Source organism: Marmota monax, unplaced genomic scaffold, assembly GCF_021218885.2.
Source record: "Marmota monax isolate L192 unplaced genomic scaffold, Marmota_monax_Labrador192_F-V1.1 WCK01_AAM20220418_F8-fsc00072, whole genome shotgun sequence".
In the NCBI taxonomy this organism is placed as follows: Eukaryota; Metazoa; Chordata; class Mammalia; order Rodentia; family Sciuridae; genus Marmota; species Marmota monax.
Window position 1 is genome coordinate 3,287,179 of NW_026692356.1, and position 17,370 is coordinate 3,304,548.

The 17,370-nt window shown below is 44.1% G+C and overlaps 1 protein-coding gene across 4 annotated transcripts in view; it reads right to left on the reverse strand.

Moving 5' to 3' along the window:
- Camk1d (calcium/calmodulin dependent protein kinase ID) overlaps positions 1-17,370 on the reverse strand; it is a 405,245-nt gene that overhangs the window by 220,297 nt on the left and 167,578 nt on the right. For all 4 annotated transcript variants that reach the window (XM_046442306.2, XM_046442307.2, XM_058578622.1 and 1 more), the window contains one exon: positions 8,625-8,756. In XM_046442306.2, coding sequence (XP_046298262.1) covers positions 8,625-8,756 — 132 coding nt within the window. Of the gene's footprint in view, positions 1-8,624; positions 8,757-17,370 lie in introns of those variants that run through there.

The following is a 17,370-nucleotide window of genomic DNA, read 5'->3' on the forward strand; positions in this document are numbered from 1 at the left end:
CTTGACAATGGATGCAGGGGTTGAAATAACTTCCCCAAGGTCAGGCAGCTTCTAACAGGATGCAAACTTAGGAAGGTTGACTCTTAAGCTAATCAGCTCACAATTTATGGTAAGAGATTTATTCTGTCACCATTGAGTATCTGCTATAGCCTGTACTAAGAATATGTGGCCCCTTTCCTCAGGGAGAACAAGGAGACACCAGATAGATCTAGTTGTAATGGAAAGGGAAGACTTGGTTTGACCTCCTGCTCTACCTATTTATTACATTATGTTAAATCTAAGTCCCCTCCTCTGGGGGATAGGAATATCCACTTTGCTGGTTTATTGTGAGGATTCAATAAAACGGTGCTTATAGAAGTCCTAGATAGTTTTTAAATCAAAAAGAAGAATACCTGGACTTAAAATTTCAAAGGATCTGTATAAATTACTCTGGATTTCAGAAGACGAGGTTGGAACAAAAGTTTGTATTCTGACTTGAAAGTTATCTATTAATTTAATTAATTGACATCTATTTCTTACAATTTGTTGTTGGGAGTCATGAGACTTAGGTTCCCTATTGGTTTCTGCTAAGGTGTCCCAAGTGCCAAAGGTACTTTCCTAACAGAAAGATGGAGACAGCCCCCAGGTAAGGGCTCTCTGCTCCCACCTGGGTTCCCTCACTCACCAAATTACATATTCCACACCTTTCTATAAAATGGTCAAAACAGTTTCTGCTCTTTCCTTCTTCATAAAAATATCTCAAGCTCTCCCGATAATATAATGACAGCGGGAATACCTACTATTTGTATAATACCTAACATTAGAACATTTTAACATTAAAAACCTTTCATGTGTGGGCTGGGGATGTGGCTCAAGCGGTAGCACGCTCGCCTGGCATGCGTGAGGCGCTGGATTTGATCCTCAGCACCACATAAAAATAAAAATAAAGATGTTGTGTCCACCGAAAACTAACTAACTAACTAACTAAATATATAAAAATTCTCTCTCTCTAAAAAAAAAAAAAAAAAAAAACCTTTTGTGTGCTTAATTATCTTCTTCAGGTACCTTCAACAGCAGATTTCTGACAGTCTTGAGGGTACAATTTATAGAATGAAGCCAAGTTTTCAATAAAAAGATGTAAGCAACTGATATGTGGTTAACATTTGTGCATGTGTGTGTATTTATACAAATATATAGTATATTTACATACGTGTATATACATAGGTACATATACATGTGGGTTTTGGGTCCATCAGTTCTGTAGCCTTTAACAAGAACCAAAATACCACATCTACTACAGCAATATATTTGTTTAATATCCTTGTATGTATCTGGATTCCCAGATGATAATTAATACTTGCCTGTATCATATAGTGAAGACTATTTTTAAAATATTTATAAAAGTGTCTTTAAATGGATATTAAACATCATTTGTCAAATTCCATACAACAATTAATTTAGAAAAAAAAACTCCTTTGATTATACATTGACCAAATCCTGACTTTGACCAGCAAAGCCCCTGACTTTGATTTTAAGACCTGAGAGAAAAAGCTCATTCTATAGCTTTCAAATGGTGAATATTGTTTGTGGGGTAGTGGGGATTGAACCCATGGCCTCACACCCGCTAGGCAAGCACTCTACTACTGAGCCAGGTAAACAATTATTTAAACCATCTAAATAATAACCTTGGATTTCAAATATGCTAAATGAAGTGCATTCACAAATTATATATAATTTAAAATAAATAGGGAGTTAGATGTAAAGTTTCACTAAAATAATTTATTTACCCATATAAATAACACCAACAAAATGTAGAAGACAGAATGGACCCAACTAAAAGTTAAACAGTAATAGCAAACCTTTGGTGTATATTTATTTTGTGTTCTGTATTTGCCATCGTCATCTCTCTCATTATCCTTCCACTTAATCTTTCATGTAGTGTGATTCTCCAATGCAAGTTGTTCACACATTTTTTTTTTTTAGAAATACTAGGCTCTAACACACACACACACCACTTTCCTTGGAATCATTTGAGTGGCATTTGTATAAATCATTAGCAAATGTAAGTTTACAGAAGAAGGGAGACAATATTTGCCAAGATATATCATGAGAGGAATCGAACCACCACCTCGTCTACACACAGCTGAACTCCCTGAGTAAACACCCACAATAGAGGACAGGGAGGTGGCACAAGGAAATGAGCATGCACATGATTGACACTGTTTCAAAAAGCGTGTTAAAACACATTGTTTCCTCCACTACTCGAAACACCTACAGAGTGATATATATAGTATTAAAGGTGGCAGGAACAGCCAGACTTGATTTAAGCGATTTAAGTGCATTCTGTTGCCATAGGAGAACCATCTCTGCCTCTCAGCTGCCTCATCTTCTAGAATACACCGGATTGGTGGAGAGAGCTGCCATCCCCTTACTCACTGTGATGGTTCACTTTGTGTGTCCATCTGATTGGGTCAAGGGATGCCTCCATAGCTGGTAAAGCATTATTTTAGTGTGTCCCTGAGGGTGTTTCTGAAAGACATTAGCTTTTATTTAAATTAGTAGACCGAGAGAAAAAGGTCTTCTTCACCAATGTGGGTGGGCATCCCCCAACCCCATGAGGCCAGAACAGAACAGAAAGGCAGAGGAAGGAAGCATCTGTTCTTTCTGCTCGAGCTGGCACAGTCATCCCTGCCCTCAGACATTGGTACTCTTGGTTCTCAGGCCTTCAGACTCAAGCTGGGACTTATACTGTGGCTCCTCTGGTTCCCAAACCTTTGGGCTGGGGCTGAATCTCACTCGCTGGCTTTCCTGGGTCTTCAGCTTTCAGATGGCACACAGTAGAATTTCTCTGTAACTGGCCTCCATAACTGCAAAAGCCAATCCCTCATAATAAATCTCCCTGTGTACATCTCCATTTATTCTATTTGGTCTTTTTCTCTGGAGAACCCTAGCTAATGCAGTCACCAAAGCCAGGGAGAATTGGAAGTTAGTGCAGAATTCTCCTTTCCCCTAACCCCCCTTCAGATAATCAGCATCTAAGTCCCAGTGATTGTAGCCTCCTTAATCTCACTGGCTCCCCCACCCCTTGTCTCCCTTCTCACTGCTGTGCCTTTAGTTCAGGGCTGGATTCAGGAAATCCAGTCTCAGAAAGCAGACATGGTACATCAGAGTCGGGTAGACCTTGGTGCTGTGAAATCTCAGAGGCAAGGGCCCATTTGGACATCATCAAGGGGGACACCCTGAAGAGCTTTTCCTGAAGCAGGAAAGTGGGACAGAGGCAATCATCTGCTCCTTTCAGAGGGACAAATGAAACACGGTGTGGGTGGAGAGGTAAAAACTAGAGATCGCCAAGCAGAGGGCTGGCTTACAAAGAAGCTTGGATTCTATCAAGCAGATGGCTTTTGGGAATGAAGGTGGGAGGGCCAGCTTCAGACATGCGTCTAAACCCTCATTCCCACAGTGCTGGAGGAGGCCAACTAACTGTTCCACGAGAGCTACACTCCACACAATATTTGGGAAGCAGACACCACAGGGAGGGGCACTGCAGAGACACAGTGGTCAGGCCTGCCCAGGCTCATCCGAATATCCTTGTCTTGCAGTGGGGACTACAGCCAATTCTATTTCCCTTCAATTCAAGGGGTGGGCAATATCCAAGAAGTTAATAGAATTCAAACGCATTAATTCTTGATCTCAAGTCAAACCCAAAATGTTCTTAGATTATTGAGATGAACAAAGCACGTGAGAAGGGCACCTGGAAACGCCCAATGTGTCTCCTCGGTCTCTACAGCTGCATTGGCATCAGACCCATTTTATTTCTTCTTACAGACACTCCCAGGTCAATAAAATACATATTGACCTCGGCTGAGTCTATGATCTGCCTGTAAGGAAGGACCTAACTCAAAAGGAAGTTGAGCAAGGCCCCAGCATCAAGCATAATAAGAGATGAAGTACATCAAACAAGGCAAGACAAGATGGACACAATACCTTTATTTTATTTATTTATTGTTTTAATGTGGTGGGAGGCAGTTAGCCACGCTCGGGACCAGGTGCCTCCACAGAGTCTGGTTTCAATAGGTACAAGATAGGCAGTGAACAGAACCCAGCAGGCCTAGTGTCCTCTGTAGACAGCTCACACGTGCATACCCATGGCAAGACTTTGGCCCACACGACACAACACAAGAATAACCACCACCAAGTAACTCACCACCACACCCCTCAAGCCCTGTTTTACATAAATTGCTTTTTTTTTTTTTTTAATCAAGGGAACTTTCAATAAGGAGTTTCCAGGTAACCAAGGGTTCTGGGATCACGAGAGCAATGCCTGATTCCCTGGGTGTGATCACATGGCATTGAGCCATTACTTCACACACTTCCTACTCACATCCTCCATCCCAATGTTACCTCTCCAGAGACTTTTGAGTCCCCTTCTAAGTACATCAGATAGATCCTCAGAAGCTTTACTGGTGCCTGAGAAATTCAAGTATCAGCTTTACTAGAGGTTAGCCATTTTCAGTTATTGGAAAAGTGGTTTTGCTCTCCCCCCAATCAATGAATTGCTATTGACATACATGTTTCTCTGACACACACAATAAACCAGCATTTGGCAGTGATTTAAACAAGCCAACAGGGCCAGCCTCCTGTTGGAACTAAGCTGTGGGAGCCAGAACAAGTCAGATTTAAAGTTACAACAAGTTACCCCTACTAGGAATACAAGGGCTGTTCTAGATTCATATGTTTTGCTTCTTCTGTCCCTTATTTCTTCAGCTTCATGCATCTCCTCTCTTCACCTCTCCTTTAAATGCAGACTGATTATATATTTGCCTTTCTATCCCAGCTAAAGTGCTTTATGTGTTGCTGTAAAATTAGATTTGGGCAGCGCTTGCCCTCTAACTCAATAATACCACAGAAATCATAAACTATAATCCAAGCGAGGTGTATATCGTGGATGATGTTCTATTCCATATGCATAAGAGCTCCGTGCGTGCAAATGCAGCTAGCCATTCTGTCTGGAAAAGCTCGTGATGAGTCATATACATCCAGCCCACTGAACACCAGCTCAGGCCAGCAGCTCTCCCTGCTGCATAGCAACAGCCTACCACGATGCTTATCAGGGGTTTTTCCCTTGGAGCTTGGCTTAATATCTACTTATCAAGTAGAAAAAAATCATTTTGGAACTATTTTCAGAGCAAGTACAAAGACATCCATAAGGATATATTAGCTGCATTACTTTTACCCAATGAAATAAATAAATCTCTCACCCTACAATAAACTTAGCAGGTAGGAGGGCAAGCAGCCTCTCAAACTGGCCTCCTTGGAGGAAACAGCATGTAAATATTCTAACAACCAGGGGATATGGAAGAATTCAGAATAAAGCAGGTCTACCAGGGACCCCTCACCACCACCATCTACAATGACTCGTTCAAAGGGTCAAAAGTATTTTTTAGTATGTTGTTTCAGAAAATTTTAATATCCAGCAAGTGCAGATCACAGGTGGGCTCCAGCCCTGGATAATCAACTAGTCATCTCCACTTGGACATCCCCAAGAGCCCCAATTCTCCATGTCCAAGTCAGAACCCGTCACCTACCCTCCTGCTTTTATATTTCTGATCTCAATTAATGAGGTCACTAGCCATCCAGGCATCCACATCAGAAACCCATACTTATCTTGGAATCCTATCTCTCCCTCGACGTCTCCTACTCCTTCCAAATCTCTACATCCTGGAGATGTCACTGAGCTCGCCCCTTCACATCAGTCTCAACCCCACAGCCCCTGTTTTAATTTGCAGCTTCTTTATTTTTCTACTGATTCTTCCGATGACCTCCTAACTACTCTCCCTCCATAGCAAGTCCTCTACCTCCAACCTAAATAAGTTTTGCCACAATAATCTTCATGAAAAATCCTGGTCATGGTGCTCTGTTCATTAAAACCCCTTGGTGGCTTCTCAGGGATAAGTTCAAAGTCCAAAGTAGGGTACACAAGGCCCTCCACAATCCAACCTCAGGTCCCCCCAGGCATCACCTTGAACTGTTTTTTCTGGTAATAGGAGCCACTTGGAGTTCCCGAGCGCCCTGGCCTGTCTCCCATCTCGAACCTCTGTTTGGGCTGCTCCTTCTGATTGGAATGTCTTCTGCCTTTCTGCCCCAGCAAAATATACACATTATATGGACATCCCCGTTCTACACAACCTGTCCTCAACCCCACTCTGAAAGAAGAACCAGGAGGCTGGGGATATAGCTCAGTTGGTAGAGGGCTTGCCTCGCATGCACAAGGCCCTGGGTTCAATCCCCAGCACCACAACAATAAATAAATAAATTTTAAAAAATAAATAAAAGAAGAACTAGGAATCCCGTCTCTTAGGCGCCTGGTCATGCTTATATAGCAGCATCCAAAACTTGACTGCACTAATTAGATCTCAGGGGGCAAGAACTGCATCTACAACAAGCCCAGAAGTGCTTTCAGATGCAGGCTAGGAAACTGATTAATATTTGTTAATGATTGAATGTCTCCATGACAGTATTTTAAGAGTCATTCCAAACTGTTTTCTTTCTTTGGGCTGCTTATGATGTGGAACTGCCTCTTATTCTACTTTTAAATCATTTTCAGAGAACCAAAATAAATAAATAAATAAATCAGTACAAGAGATAAATCACTTCCTATCCCCCAAGAAATCATTTCTTTGTTCTTGACTCCTGAAAGAAGAGTCATGCTTGAAGTGCTTGCACAGCGAATGATAGTGAGAAACTATCAAAATGATTTGTTCCAAATCCTTTCCGGCGCCCCAGGTTTTCAATGCCCTCACCCTGGAAGTGATTATATGAGTCACACACAGGGTAGAGACACTACCCTGTTAAATTAAAGCAGAGTGTCCGTGGCATAAACCAAGACTGGCTTATAATACCTACATCCATGACTCCTGGGATGTGGATGGAAAATAACATTAAGAATAGAAATTGACTTCCTCGGTGTTTTTACTTCTAAGCCCACAAGGGAGCCACATAAAAATAAAGGTGCCACCCTCAGTTCAGCAGTAGATGCCCCGTGCCCAAAGCCAAACCCTTGAAAGGCCCTGGGGCTACCCACAAGTCTTTCTAAAATGCCAAATATCTACAACTTCATGGCACCAGCGGATCATTTCTCTGAGCACTGATTTCATATTGGAAGATGGGCAATTTAAATAAATGTTTCATTAACATAGTGTTTTCCTGCTTGATGCTAATGTTCTTAATTTGTTTTTCCAGACTCCCTTCCATAGAATCATTTCCTGTGATGCCTCTCAGGACAATCTGAAACTCTTTGGGTCCCTAATAGACAATTCAGAGAACCTAGAAACCAACCAAACAACCAAACAAATAAGCAAAAACCCTGACACTAAAAAGCTACTGAGACCCATTTGTCCTGAAATACACATCAGAAATGCTCTGGGTTCTTGTTTGAGTCACACAAAGGTCAGAACAAGATGGACCGTCCTGACCACCTCCGTGGTGCTGGGTTTGGACAGATGGTGGTGAAGCATTGTTCAGTGGGGCACAATGGTCCCAGAACATGAGTGAGGCACGGCTTCTGCAGGAAGAATGCAGAATGTCTAACATTTTTGTTTTCAGGCCCTAGAAGGCTTGCTCCCGCTCTGCTGTGTTTATCTGTACCAGGACTCTTGCTAGGTTGTGATTCCAAACCCCAAAAATTTCAAGGATATTTCGAACATCTTTTATTAATAGCAACACAAAAATTTCCATAGCTCACTGTTCAGATAAATGCCAGACAAGTAAAAGCAGGTGCCATATAAGGGCTCATTCCCCCAAACTTGGTGAGACAATGGCTCGATTCTAATACGGTGGGGAGAAACGCCAAGCACAACACTAAAGCGTGGATCCATCCACATCAGAATAGATTGTGTGCACATTTTCTAGAGGGGGAGACGGGATTTTGATTCGGTCTTATTATACATGGAAGCAAAACTAAAACTCAATGAAGAGGTGAAGCACATAGGCAATCAACACTGGACTCTTCTGGGTGCCCCGTGCCATGTCTGTGGCAGAGAGGAGGAAAACACCATCCCAAAGCCCAGAACCAGCTCTGCCACAAGTGAACTGCACAGAAAGAGGCTTTGGATGTGGGTCTTTGTTTTGTGAGCTTCATCTCCCTCTTATAAAAGAAAGCCAATGTAACAGCAATCATAATGGTGCTCAGAGCAGGGGTGGCGACAGCTTCCCTTCCTGGGGCACTTCCTGTGCAGCAGGGCTGAGGTCAGCGCTTTGCACACACCTGGCAAGCGCCTGGTCACTTTCCCCTTTCCACACCCTGCAGTGGAGAGGAGGTGAACTCCACTGCACAGAGGGGATGCTGTTATTCAGGAACTGGTCACTCAGCCAGAATGAATGGCAGGCTCTCCTTTCAAGTCTGCCTGACATCTGGGCTCTGTGGAAAGGCTAACTACCTCCAATGGCTGCCAGTGGATTTTACTAGACAGACCAGATCTAAGTGGAAAGGGCTTGGGAAGTGCTGTGTGAGTGTCAGTCATCATCTGCAGAGGCCTCCGGCCAGCAGCCAGTGGCCCCTCTGACCTCTGGGAAGCCCAGCCTGGCAGGCAGGAGGAAGGACACGGGGGCAGCGTGGGAGGAGGGCCAGGCGGCCTCCTGACACTTACTTTCTCAGCACGGCGATCTCATTCTCTATACTGCTTTCCTTGCCCTTCAGCGCCTTCTTAGGGATGCACTTCACTGCGAAGAGTTTTCCAGTTGCCTTCTCTTCGGCTAAAACCACTTCAGAAAAAGCCCCACTGTGAATAGAGAGAGAGAGAAAAAGAAGACTTAAGAGTCCAGAATTCTAGTTTTGCGGCTGCTCCTCTGATCCTATCTCCAAAGTCTGGGTAAGGACAGCAATAGGTCTGATCGCAGGCCTTACAGCTGCTGCTTATCTAGCACGGCTCCTTACAAACATCCCCGTGCAAAGAAAAACCCAGACAAGTGTGTCCTCCCACAAATGGACAGTGGATGTCGACACAGGTTTGGACCAAAGGGACACCGCAGGATGACCTAGGTTGGCCATCTGCAGGGCCACCTGCACAAAGGGGTGACAGCATTCCCCTGGAGCCAACAGGAAGAGTCCTGGGGCAGGATCCTCCTGCAGAGAAAGACGGGGTCTATCTGCATTTGTCAGCCTCTCTCACCTCCACACAGACTAGAAAGTCCTACTGAAATCCCCAGATTCCCCACAGGAAGGTTTCAGAGCGCTTCACAAACATTGAATTAATTCTTGCAGATAGGTAACGATGTAATTACAGTGTGAGTCGGTGCAACACGTGGTATTGACACGGGGTTAATTAATCGGTAGGGGTAGGCAAGTTTTCATTAAGCAGCTTATTTCCTTCTCAAACCAAACAAACAAATAAGGACCACACAGTGGGGAAGACATGCCTGCCTGAAAATATAAATTTAACTCTGTTAGGACACAGCCACACACTGGAACCAAGATGTCTGGAACCAGAAAGCCTGTCTCTCTCCCCAGAGGTGCCACACCCGGGCTGGGGCCAGAGGCCCCAAGAACTGAGACACACAGACAGCCTCCTCCACCGTCTCCAGATTCAGGGACTGGGTTCACAGTACACTAGCAAGGGAAACCCCATGACATACTGAGCTGTTCTCCGTTCCCCAACTTCAGGAGCATCTCTGAGTTCCTCGAGAGATGCTAAAGATGTCTTCTACACAACCATGACTAGAGACAAACTCTGCTGCATCGATAGAAACCACCAGAAGCATCCATGTGGCCCCAAGGCTTTGGGGCTGCATTCTTCAGTCAAGAGCAAAGTGTTGGCTCAGCCAGGAGGATGTACCTGCCCTCGCTCTCCTTCCCCATCTGACAGGACCCAAGAAGACAAACACATAATTTAAAAATCCCTTCCAGAGAGAGGAATTCCCGTCCAGTTGGTGCACCCGACTGTGGGTCCTCGGGACACAGATCCTACTGGAATGCTAACTCTCAGGACAGAATTCCATCTGTCTTTAAGGCTGGAATCCAATTACACAAACCTGAGGGGCAGAATATGGTCCATCCACAAAATACTCACAGGGAAAATGTCAGAACAAGGACCTTCTGCCCAAATCCATAAATTATTAGCAAGTAGGATTCTCCCCTCAGAAGACTCTACGCTGAGCCTTCTGGAACCAGCCAGAACAATAATCATTAAATATTAAGACATTAAAAACCCACAATGGTGATGGAGGAAATCAAACTGCGCTGATAATACTTGGTCACTGCCAGTGGCTTTGGCCCAAGAAAACCAGTTCAGAACAATATCGGAGACTTGCCCTGAGCGCAGGACCCCTGCCTCCCTCTGCTCTAACTGAGGGGCTTCACCTCACAGAGGGCCCCTGGATAGAAGAAGACCCTTAACTTTGGAGTAGGTACGTGCTTCCTTCCCCCATCCCCCAGAAGGTGGAACAAGGAGTGTAATGGGGAGAAACATCAGGGCTCAAGCACCCTGGGTGACTCTGTGCCAGATATCCCACTCATTCCCCTTCGGTTTCCACCTGAGTCCCTAACTCTGGGCTGCTGCAGGGAGCTGGAGCAGGGTGATACAGTGGTGTCCCTAACTGTGGGAAGGAGGGACTGTTTGTGATCCTGGGCACAGATAGGTACAGGAGTCCCCAGCTTGACAATCCTGAGCCAGCCAACGAGGCATCTGTGGAAGGGCTCGGAGAAGGCTGAAGACAGACAAAGAATCCCCAGCCACAGTTACCAAGTCATGCCGCAAAGCCAAGGATATAGTTGTCCCATCATCTCAGAATGAAGGCTAGCCTGCATTTGCAATCCCAGAGACATCCCCAGAAGAAAGGAAAGCAGGGACCTGGACAGAGATTTGCACATCCACATTCACAGCACTATTCACAGCAGCTAAAGGTAGAAACCATCCAAGTGCCCACTGACGTGGTCAACACACACAATGGACTATTACCCTTAAAAAGGAAATTCTGACACATGCTGAAATATGGATGAACCTTGAGGATGTGGGCTCGTTGAAATAAGCTGGTCACAAATAGACAAATGCTATATGGTCCCACTTATGCAAGATCTTTAGTTGAGTAAAATCCATAGAGACAGAAAATAGAACAGTGGTTGCTGGAGGGAAGGGAGAGGGACAGTTATTGTACAGTGGGGACAGAGTTTCTGTTTGGGAAAATGAAAAAGTTCTGAAGACGGACGGTGGTGATGGCTACAAAATATCATGAATGTACTTGAGGCCACTGAACTGTAATTTTAAAATGTAAAAGTCTATGGTATGCCATCTGACCAAAATAAAAAAATAAAAATAGAATGTCTGCCCACTTTTTTTTTTTTATTTCCACTCAATGGCTTTCCTTGAGAAGAGAGACCACTGGAAAAGTTAGATAACCCTTTTCACTCATTACTTCCCTAGAGGGAAGAGGAATCATGGGAATGATCACAGGGTACCAGATGGCATGTACCACTTGACATTTACCAAGGGCTCTGGCATCTATCAACTAACCCAGTCCTGACAACCCCACCGAGTACAGTGCACAAGTGGAAGCTACTGTCCCTCCATGTCAGACAGGAGAGCACTGAGCTCAGTCACAGAGGGAGTGCAGAGCAGAAAATAAACCCTCTGAGGTCCTTCTCAATACAGAATGCGGGGCTAATGCTCTCTGCGCCAGGCGGCCACCTCAGGAGTCTGAAGGTGACAGTGTCCGGGTCAGGCCCTCTGGCTGGGGCCCTGCCTTCACTCGCAAGCTGCAGGTCCACTCACTTTCTTATTTAGCCAAATGAAGTGAGTTCATCTTCCCTAAGACTTCCAAAGACAGAGCTCAGGTCTTCTTAGAGGATATACGACTAGCAAAAATTTTTATTGTTTCTACAATAAACAAAAATCACTTGAAGACGCTTTCCCTGTCCAAGAAAGCTAATTTAAAAACATCAAAAAACAAAACTCATGAATGAAGAGTGGTTTGGACACCCTCAATGTAATTACACAGCACCACGGTTTCGGAAGGGGGTCAGGGAGGGACAGGGAGCTGGTGGCAGGAAGTACTACAGGAAGGAAAGTGGATCTGAGAACCCACAGAGCCTTCAGACAACCCAAGAAAATGAAATCCAAGGAACAAAAGCAGGGACAAAGAATGACAATGTCTTAAAAATACAAAGAGGTCAAGGCAGGTTACGCTGGGTCAGTCATAAAACACAAGCTCTGGGCATTTAAGACTGAATGGTAGCCAGGCGGTAGCGCAGGCCTGCAATCCCAGCTACCCCGGAGGCTGAGACAGAAGGATCCCAAGTTCAAGGCCAGCCTGGGCAAAGAGTGGGAAGGAAGGTGGGTAGGGGCAGGCACGGAGTAAATTAAATTCCATGCAGGTCTGATTATGTCCAAAATGAACCCAAATGTTATGTACAACTACAATGCGTCAATAAAAGCAGAATAAAATAAAAAGGGCGGGGATGCAGCTCAGTGGTAGAATGCTCCTGGGTTTTATCCCCAGCATCTCTCTCTCTCTCTCTCTCTCTCTCTCTCACACACACACACACACACACACACACACACAAAGAAAGCTGGATGGCAGGGAGCTCAGCCAGCTGCGATTCCACTTGCATCTGGAGATGCATGCCTGAAACCGTCCACACCATGCCCTCTCCTCTGCTTTCTGCAAGCTGACTGCTTCTCTTACCACCACTTGACTGGAACCTGGAACCAGGTGGCCTGCCACCCCCCCCCCAGGCTCCCCATTGCTAAACCCAGCCGTGGCTTCTCACTGCTGGTCTTACAGGTCTCTGTGTGCCATGTGATAGCCTCCATTTCCTTCCTAAAACTCTTCTTAGTTCCATGACATTGTTCTCTTCTTCCATCTTTCCATCCACTCTTTTCTCCATCCCCACCTGGTCCTCTTCCCCACTTCAACCAGCAGTGACACTCAAGGTCTCATCCTTACAGTCCTTCTGCCTATTCTAGGTTCCCGACCCTGAAAAATTCTGCTTGTCTTCCTAGTTTCAACACCCTCCTACCCAGAGATGGGTCTCCTAAGCTTTGTCTATATTTGAATTTTCTTCACATGCAAAAGATTCTCTCTGACTTCCACTAACTCACTGACCCTGCTAGACGCTCGGGTCATCCATTAAATGGCTCAAATACCCTGTATTCTTCCAATCCTCCACCACTGCTCTGTGAATTACCTGCCCAACACCCTCCTGGTCCCTGTTCCCCCAGCAAATCTACCTTCTATCCACCTCCTATCTGCTCCTGGAATTGCTTTTCTAAAACAAAGATCTGGTTAGGTTGTCCCCTTTTTTTAATTCTTTGAGGTTCCATGTCCACAGAATCAGGTTCAAATCCTCTGCAAATTAACCAGGCATCTGAAGCCCCTGCAAACGCGACCAACTCAGTGGGCCCATCTACCACTATAGCCTCCCCTCCAACACCCTCAGCCCCCACCACACACACCTCACCTTCACCCAACCACGCCACTAAACGGCAGTTTCCCATACTTGCCCATGCCCTCTCACACCACCCGCCTTTGCTCAGGCACAACTCACCACCCCTTTCCTTGAATGTCATTTATCCGTTTGCTTGGCAAAATGCCATTTTTTTTAAAGGTCCAGGTATATTTCCTCCTCTGTTGAGGTTTCTCAATTGCCTCTCACCTGGACAGAATGACACCATTCTGAGGCACATGGCTTATACCTACATTTCCCCACTGACATGTATCACTGCAAGCCTCAGGGTTTTGTCCATAGGAGCACAGGGGTTGGGCCTGATTCTGTTCTGTCTCCATACCCAATGGTTCTGGGCACCAGCTGGTGTCCAAGACAGTTTTGATGATCACCATTATTTGGGAACTCTCTTCTGATTCTCAGCTGGCTCTCCACATTTTTGCTGTGCTGAAAATCCAGAAAATAAATAATATTCTCTAATAACTTTCCACTCAATGTTGAGAAGAACCATTTGTCTCTTTCCTCCTCCCACCATGAGACTGCAAGTCTCCGCATAAGCCTATGGAGAAAGGCCCTCCAGGGTTTCTCATGAGGCATAAAAATTCTTTTGAGTCCTTCCTGATCCATCTTAAACCTTTACTCATATGACTGAATGTGTAAGTAAAAATCTACCGTTCAATGGTCCTGAGATCACCTTTGATCTTGACTGATAAAATGTTAAATTTGTGGATTTATGGTACAATATTTCTTCCCATAAACCTTCATCCTGCTGAATAAGATAAATAAAATCTGATAGTAAAATAGAAAGCAGATTTTAGATGAAAAGACATTAGAAAATACATAATCATGGCAGAAATAAAAATTCCAGTATTCTGAAAATTGCCCTTTTTTCAAGTTGTAACAAAACATTTATTTGAATTATAAAGAAAGCCATTATTCTGTTTATAAAAATACCAAGTTTCCACCAAAATTAAATCTCTGTGACAAATTATCAGAGAGGTCAGACAAAAAGTTATTCTTGAAATGCTAAATATTTTCTGCACCTGGAGATAAGCTATACAACTTGCTAAAGTTGAATCCTTCCCCCTTTTTTTCTACATTTCAAAGAAAATCAAATCCTCACCTGGGGGCAGCTGCCTCTTATTGTAAGCCAGGAGAAAACAATCTTTTGAGAACTGTATTTCCAGAACTAAAGGGGATGTCATGTTTTCTAAAGAATTCTAAACAACTACTCTTTTAACTTTCATAAATGATGGCTTCTGAGAAGGCTGTTTTGTTTTGCTTTTGTTTAGTAGTTTCCAGACTGGGATTCTGTTGTTATGATGGCACATCATACCCACACTACCTACCCAGAGGTAACCCCCACTGCGTCTCCACACACCTGGGCACACGCAACGGTCCATGATCAATGGGAGGACAAGGCAAGGAAGTAGGCTAGGCTCTGGGAATGCCTCAGCTTCCTGATTTCCCAGAAAAGGCAGCAAAAGATTCTTTTACTTTCACTAACCATGTACCCTGAGGATGCCTTGGCTAAAAACTGACATGTGAACTTCAGATACACATGTACCTTCCAGTGGTTAAAAAATATTCATAGAGCCATGCAGAGCATCTTAATTCCAGATCTGTGGCTTCTACTGAGACCAGAACTCAGAGCGAGGCCAAGCCCATAGATATGCTGGCGAACTCACCCCCTCACTAGCAGTCATTATTATAAAAAGCAGAAGCCAGGTCTGCTGGCGTGCACCTGAAGTCCCAGCTACTCAGGAGGCTGAGGCAGGAAGATCCCTTGAGCCCAGGAGTTCAGGGTCAGCCTGGGCAATATAGTAGGACCCTGCTTCTTTAAAAACTCTTTTTAAAAAAAGAAACTGTGGTAACTGCTTTCCCAAATTTTAACAATCTTTAACCTTAATTGTTAATAACAAATATCAAATAAAAAGGTAGTACCCAGGCTGCCTTTAGGTGTGCCTAAAAAGCACACCACTTAATTTCTGTTCTCACATAAGAACAATTTAATCACAAAATGAGTTAAACTTAAACCTCGAAACAATTTATTGGGACTGGCTCATTTCAGATGCTCCGCCATGTCAGTCAAATTGAACTGAAAAAAACTCCTTTAAAAGGCTCCTCTGACTCCCAACAAGGATCAGGAATTCTAGAGCTGTCTCTTTGATGCATGACAGTACACTAAACCAACCATTCAGTACAATTATATCCATCCCAAATTAGACCAAAAGATCCTCAGATGGTGCTAAAATGATCTGCCCTATTAGCTTAGAGTCAGCTACTATTGGCTCATTGCCTTTTTCTGCTTTTTAGTCATTCTACATACAAATCAGATTGATTGTATTATTAACTTTACTAACAGCATCGCCTCCTGCTCATGGCCATTAATGTACCAAGCAACCCGGCCTACAGACCTACCCCCCCAGGCCTCGAACCATAAATCAAAATGTTCTTTTCTTCTAAGCATACTATTTTTCCTGGTGTCAGGCCAGGGTAATATTAAAGACTGTTTTTTTAAAAAAAAAATAGGGGGGAAAAAACTCAATAGCAAAAAATGAGGTTGGTGATATTTGGCTTGAGAGAATACAGGTGCCTTTTAGACACATTGTTCCCCAGCAGAATCAATTCTTAAAATGGAAAAACCTGTCTGCTAACCCTAACAATAATCTTACTGACCCTAGAGAATCCAAATGGATAATAACAGCACTGGAGTCAGACAGACTCTGTGTCTAAGCACCTCTCTGGGCAGAAACCAGGCAACTTGAGAAGTGACAACTCTTTCTGCTAAAATCTTCAGTTAAAATCTCCACTAACTCACATACCACTAATGACATTTTAGAGTTCCAATTCAGCATGCTGACCAAAAGAAAACCATGTCCAATCTATAAAATAAAGTCCTATCAAGCCAAAAAAAAAAAAAATTCTTCCATAACAGATATGTGTGCATGAAAATTGCTATCCAATTTAGATACAGCATCTATTCATTAAAGTCTATCTTCTGAAAACCCCTACTTGGCAATTATATAGGAAGCCATATGTTTGTTTATGTGATGCTTAAGCTAAAAGTATTAAAATTCTTATTTCCTAAAAAGTAATCGATAACTGAGGCTCTAATTAATTTGGACAGTGCCTCACCCACCAGTTCCAATTAGAGACAGCTTCCTGACTTTAGGGTAGACCTGAGGAGCACAGAGACTCCAACAGTTATGCTTTTCCACTGAAATATTCCCATCTTCCTCTGCGACTAGTAAACCCCAGAAGGACAAGCAACCCCGCCCCCCATAATGGCTTCAAGAACCCTGATGAGGCGTCCTTAAATATTCCTACAATTAGCCTGGTTTTTGCCCAGATCGATTCTCATCCCCAGTACCGCTGTGTGTTTCAAAAGCCACGGGAGCAGGTCTGGGTGATAACAATACTTGTCACAGGGGGAAGGCATCAGAATGCCAGCTCTGCCATCGTCGGTGACATCTTCAGTTTCTGAAGGCTTTTTTCCATGGCACTAAATCTTTACTGTTCATAGAGTCACTGATCCGAACGCAGGAGACAAATAAATTCCAAATGAATGCAAACTGCCACACTTGAAAGAGCACGCTTCACTTCCCGGCACAACTTACCCCTGGGCTTCTCTGACAGGCTCCCACCTCTCCTCTTGGCTGTCCTCACTCAGGGCCTTGTCAAAGGCTGATATGGAACCTGAGTGAGCCAGTCCCTTTTTTCTTATCACACCAATAGGGCCTGGCTCCGGGAGGTGGCAGCAGGATAAAAGATGAGTCCTTCTGGAATTACAGAGTCTCCTGGAGCCACAGCTGAAAAGTCTAGAAATACTCGAAGCCAGTCGAGCGCCTGTCATAGAGCTCTATTCTACTTGGGTGACAGAGGGAATGACCTGGAGAAATAGAACCCCAAGGACACTCTCCAGTTTTCTTGAACAGTGCGCAACTCCCAGAAGG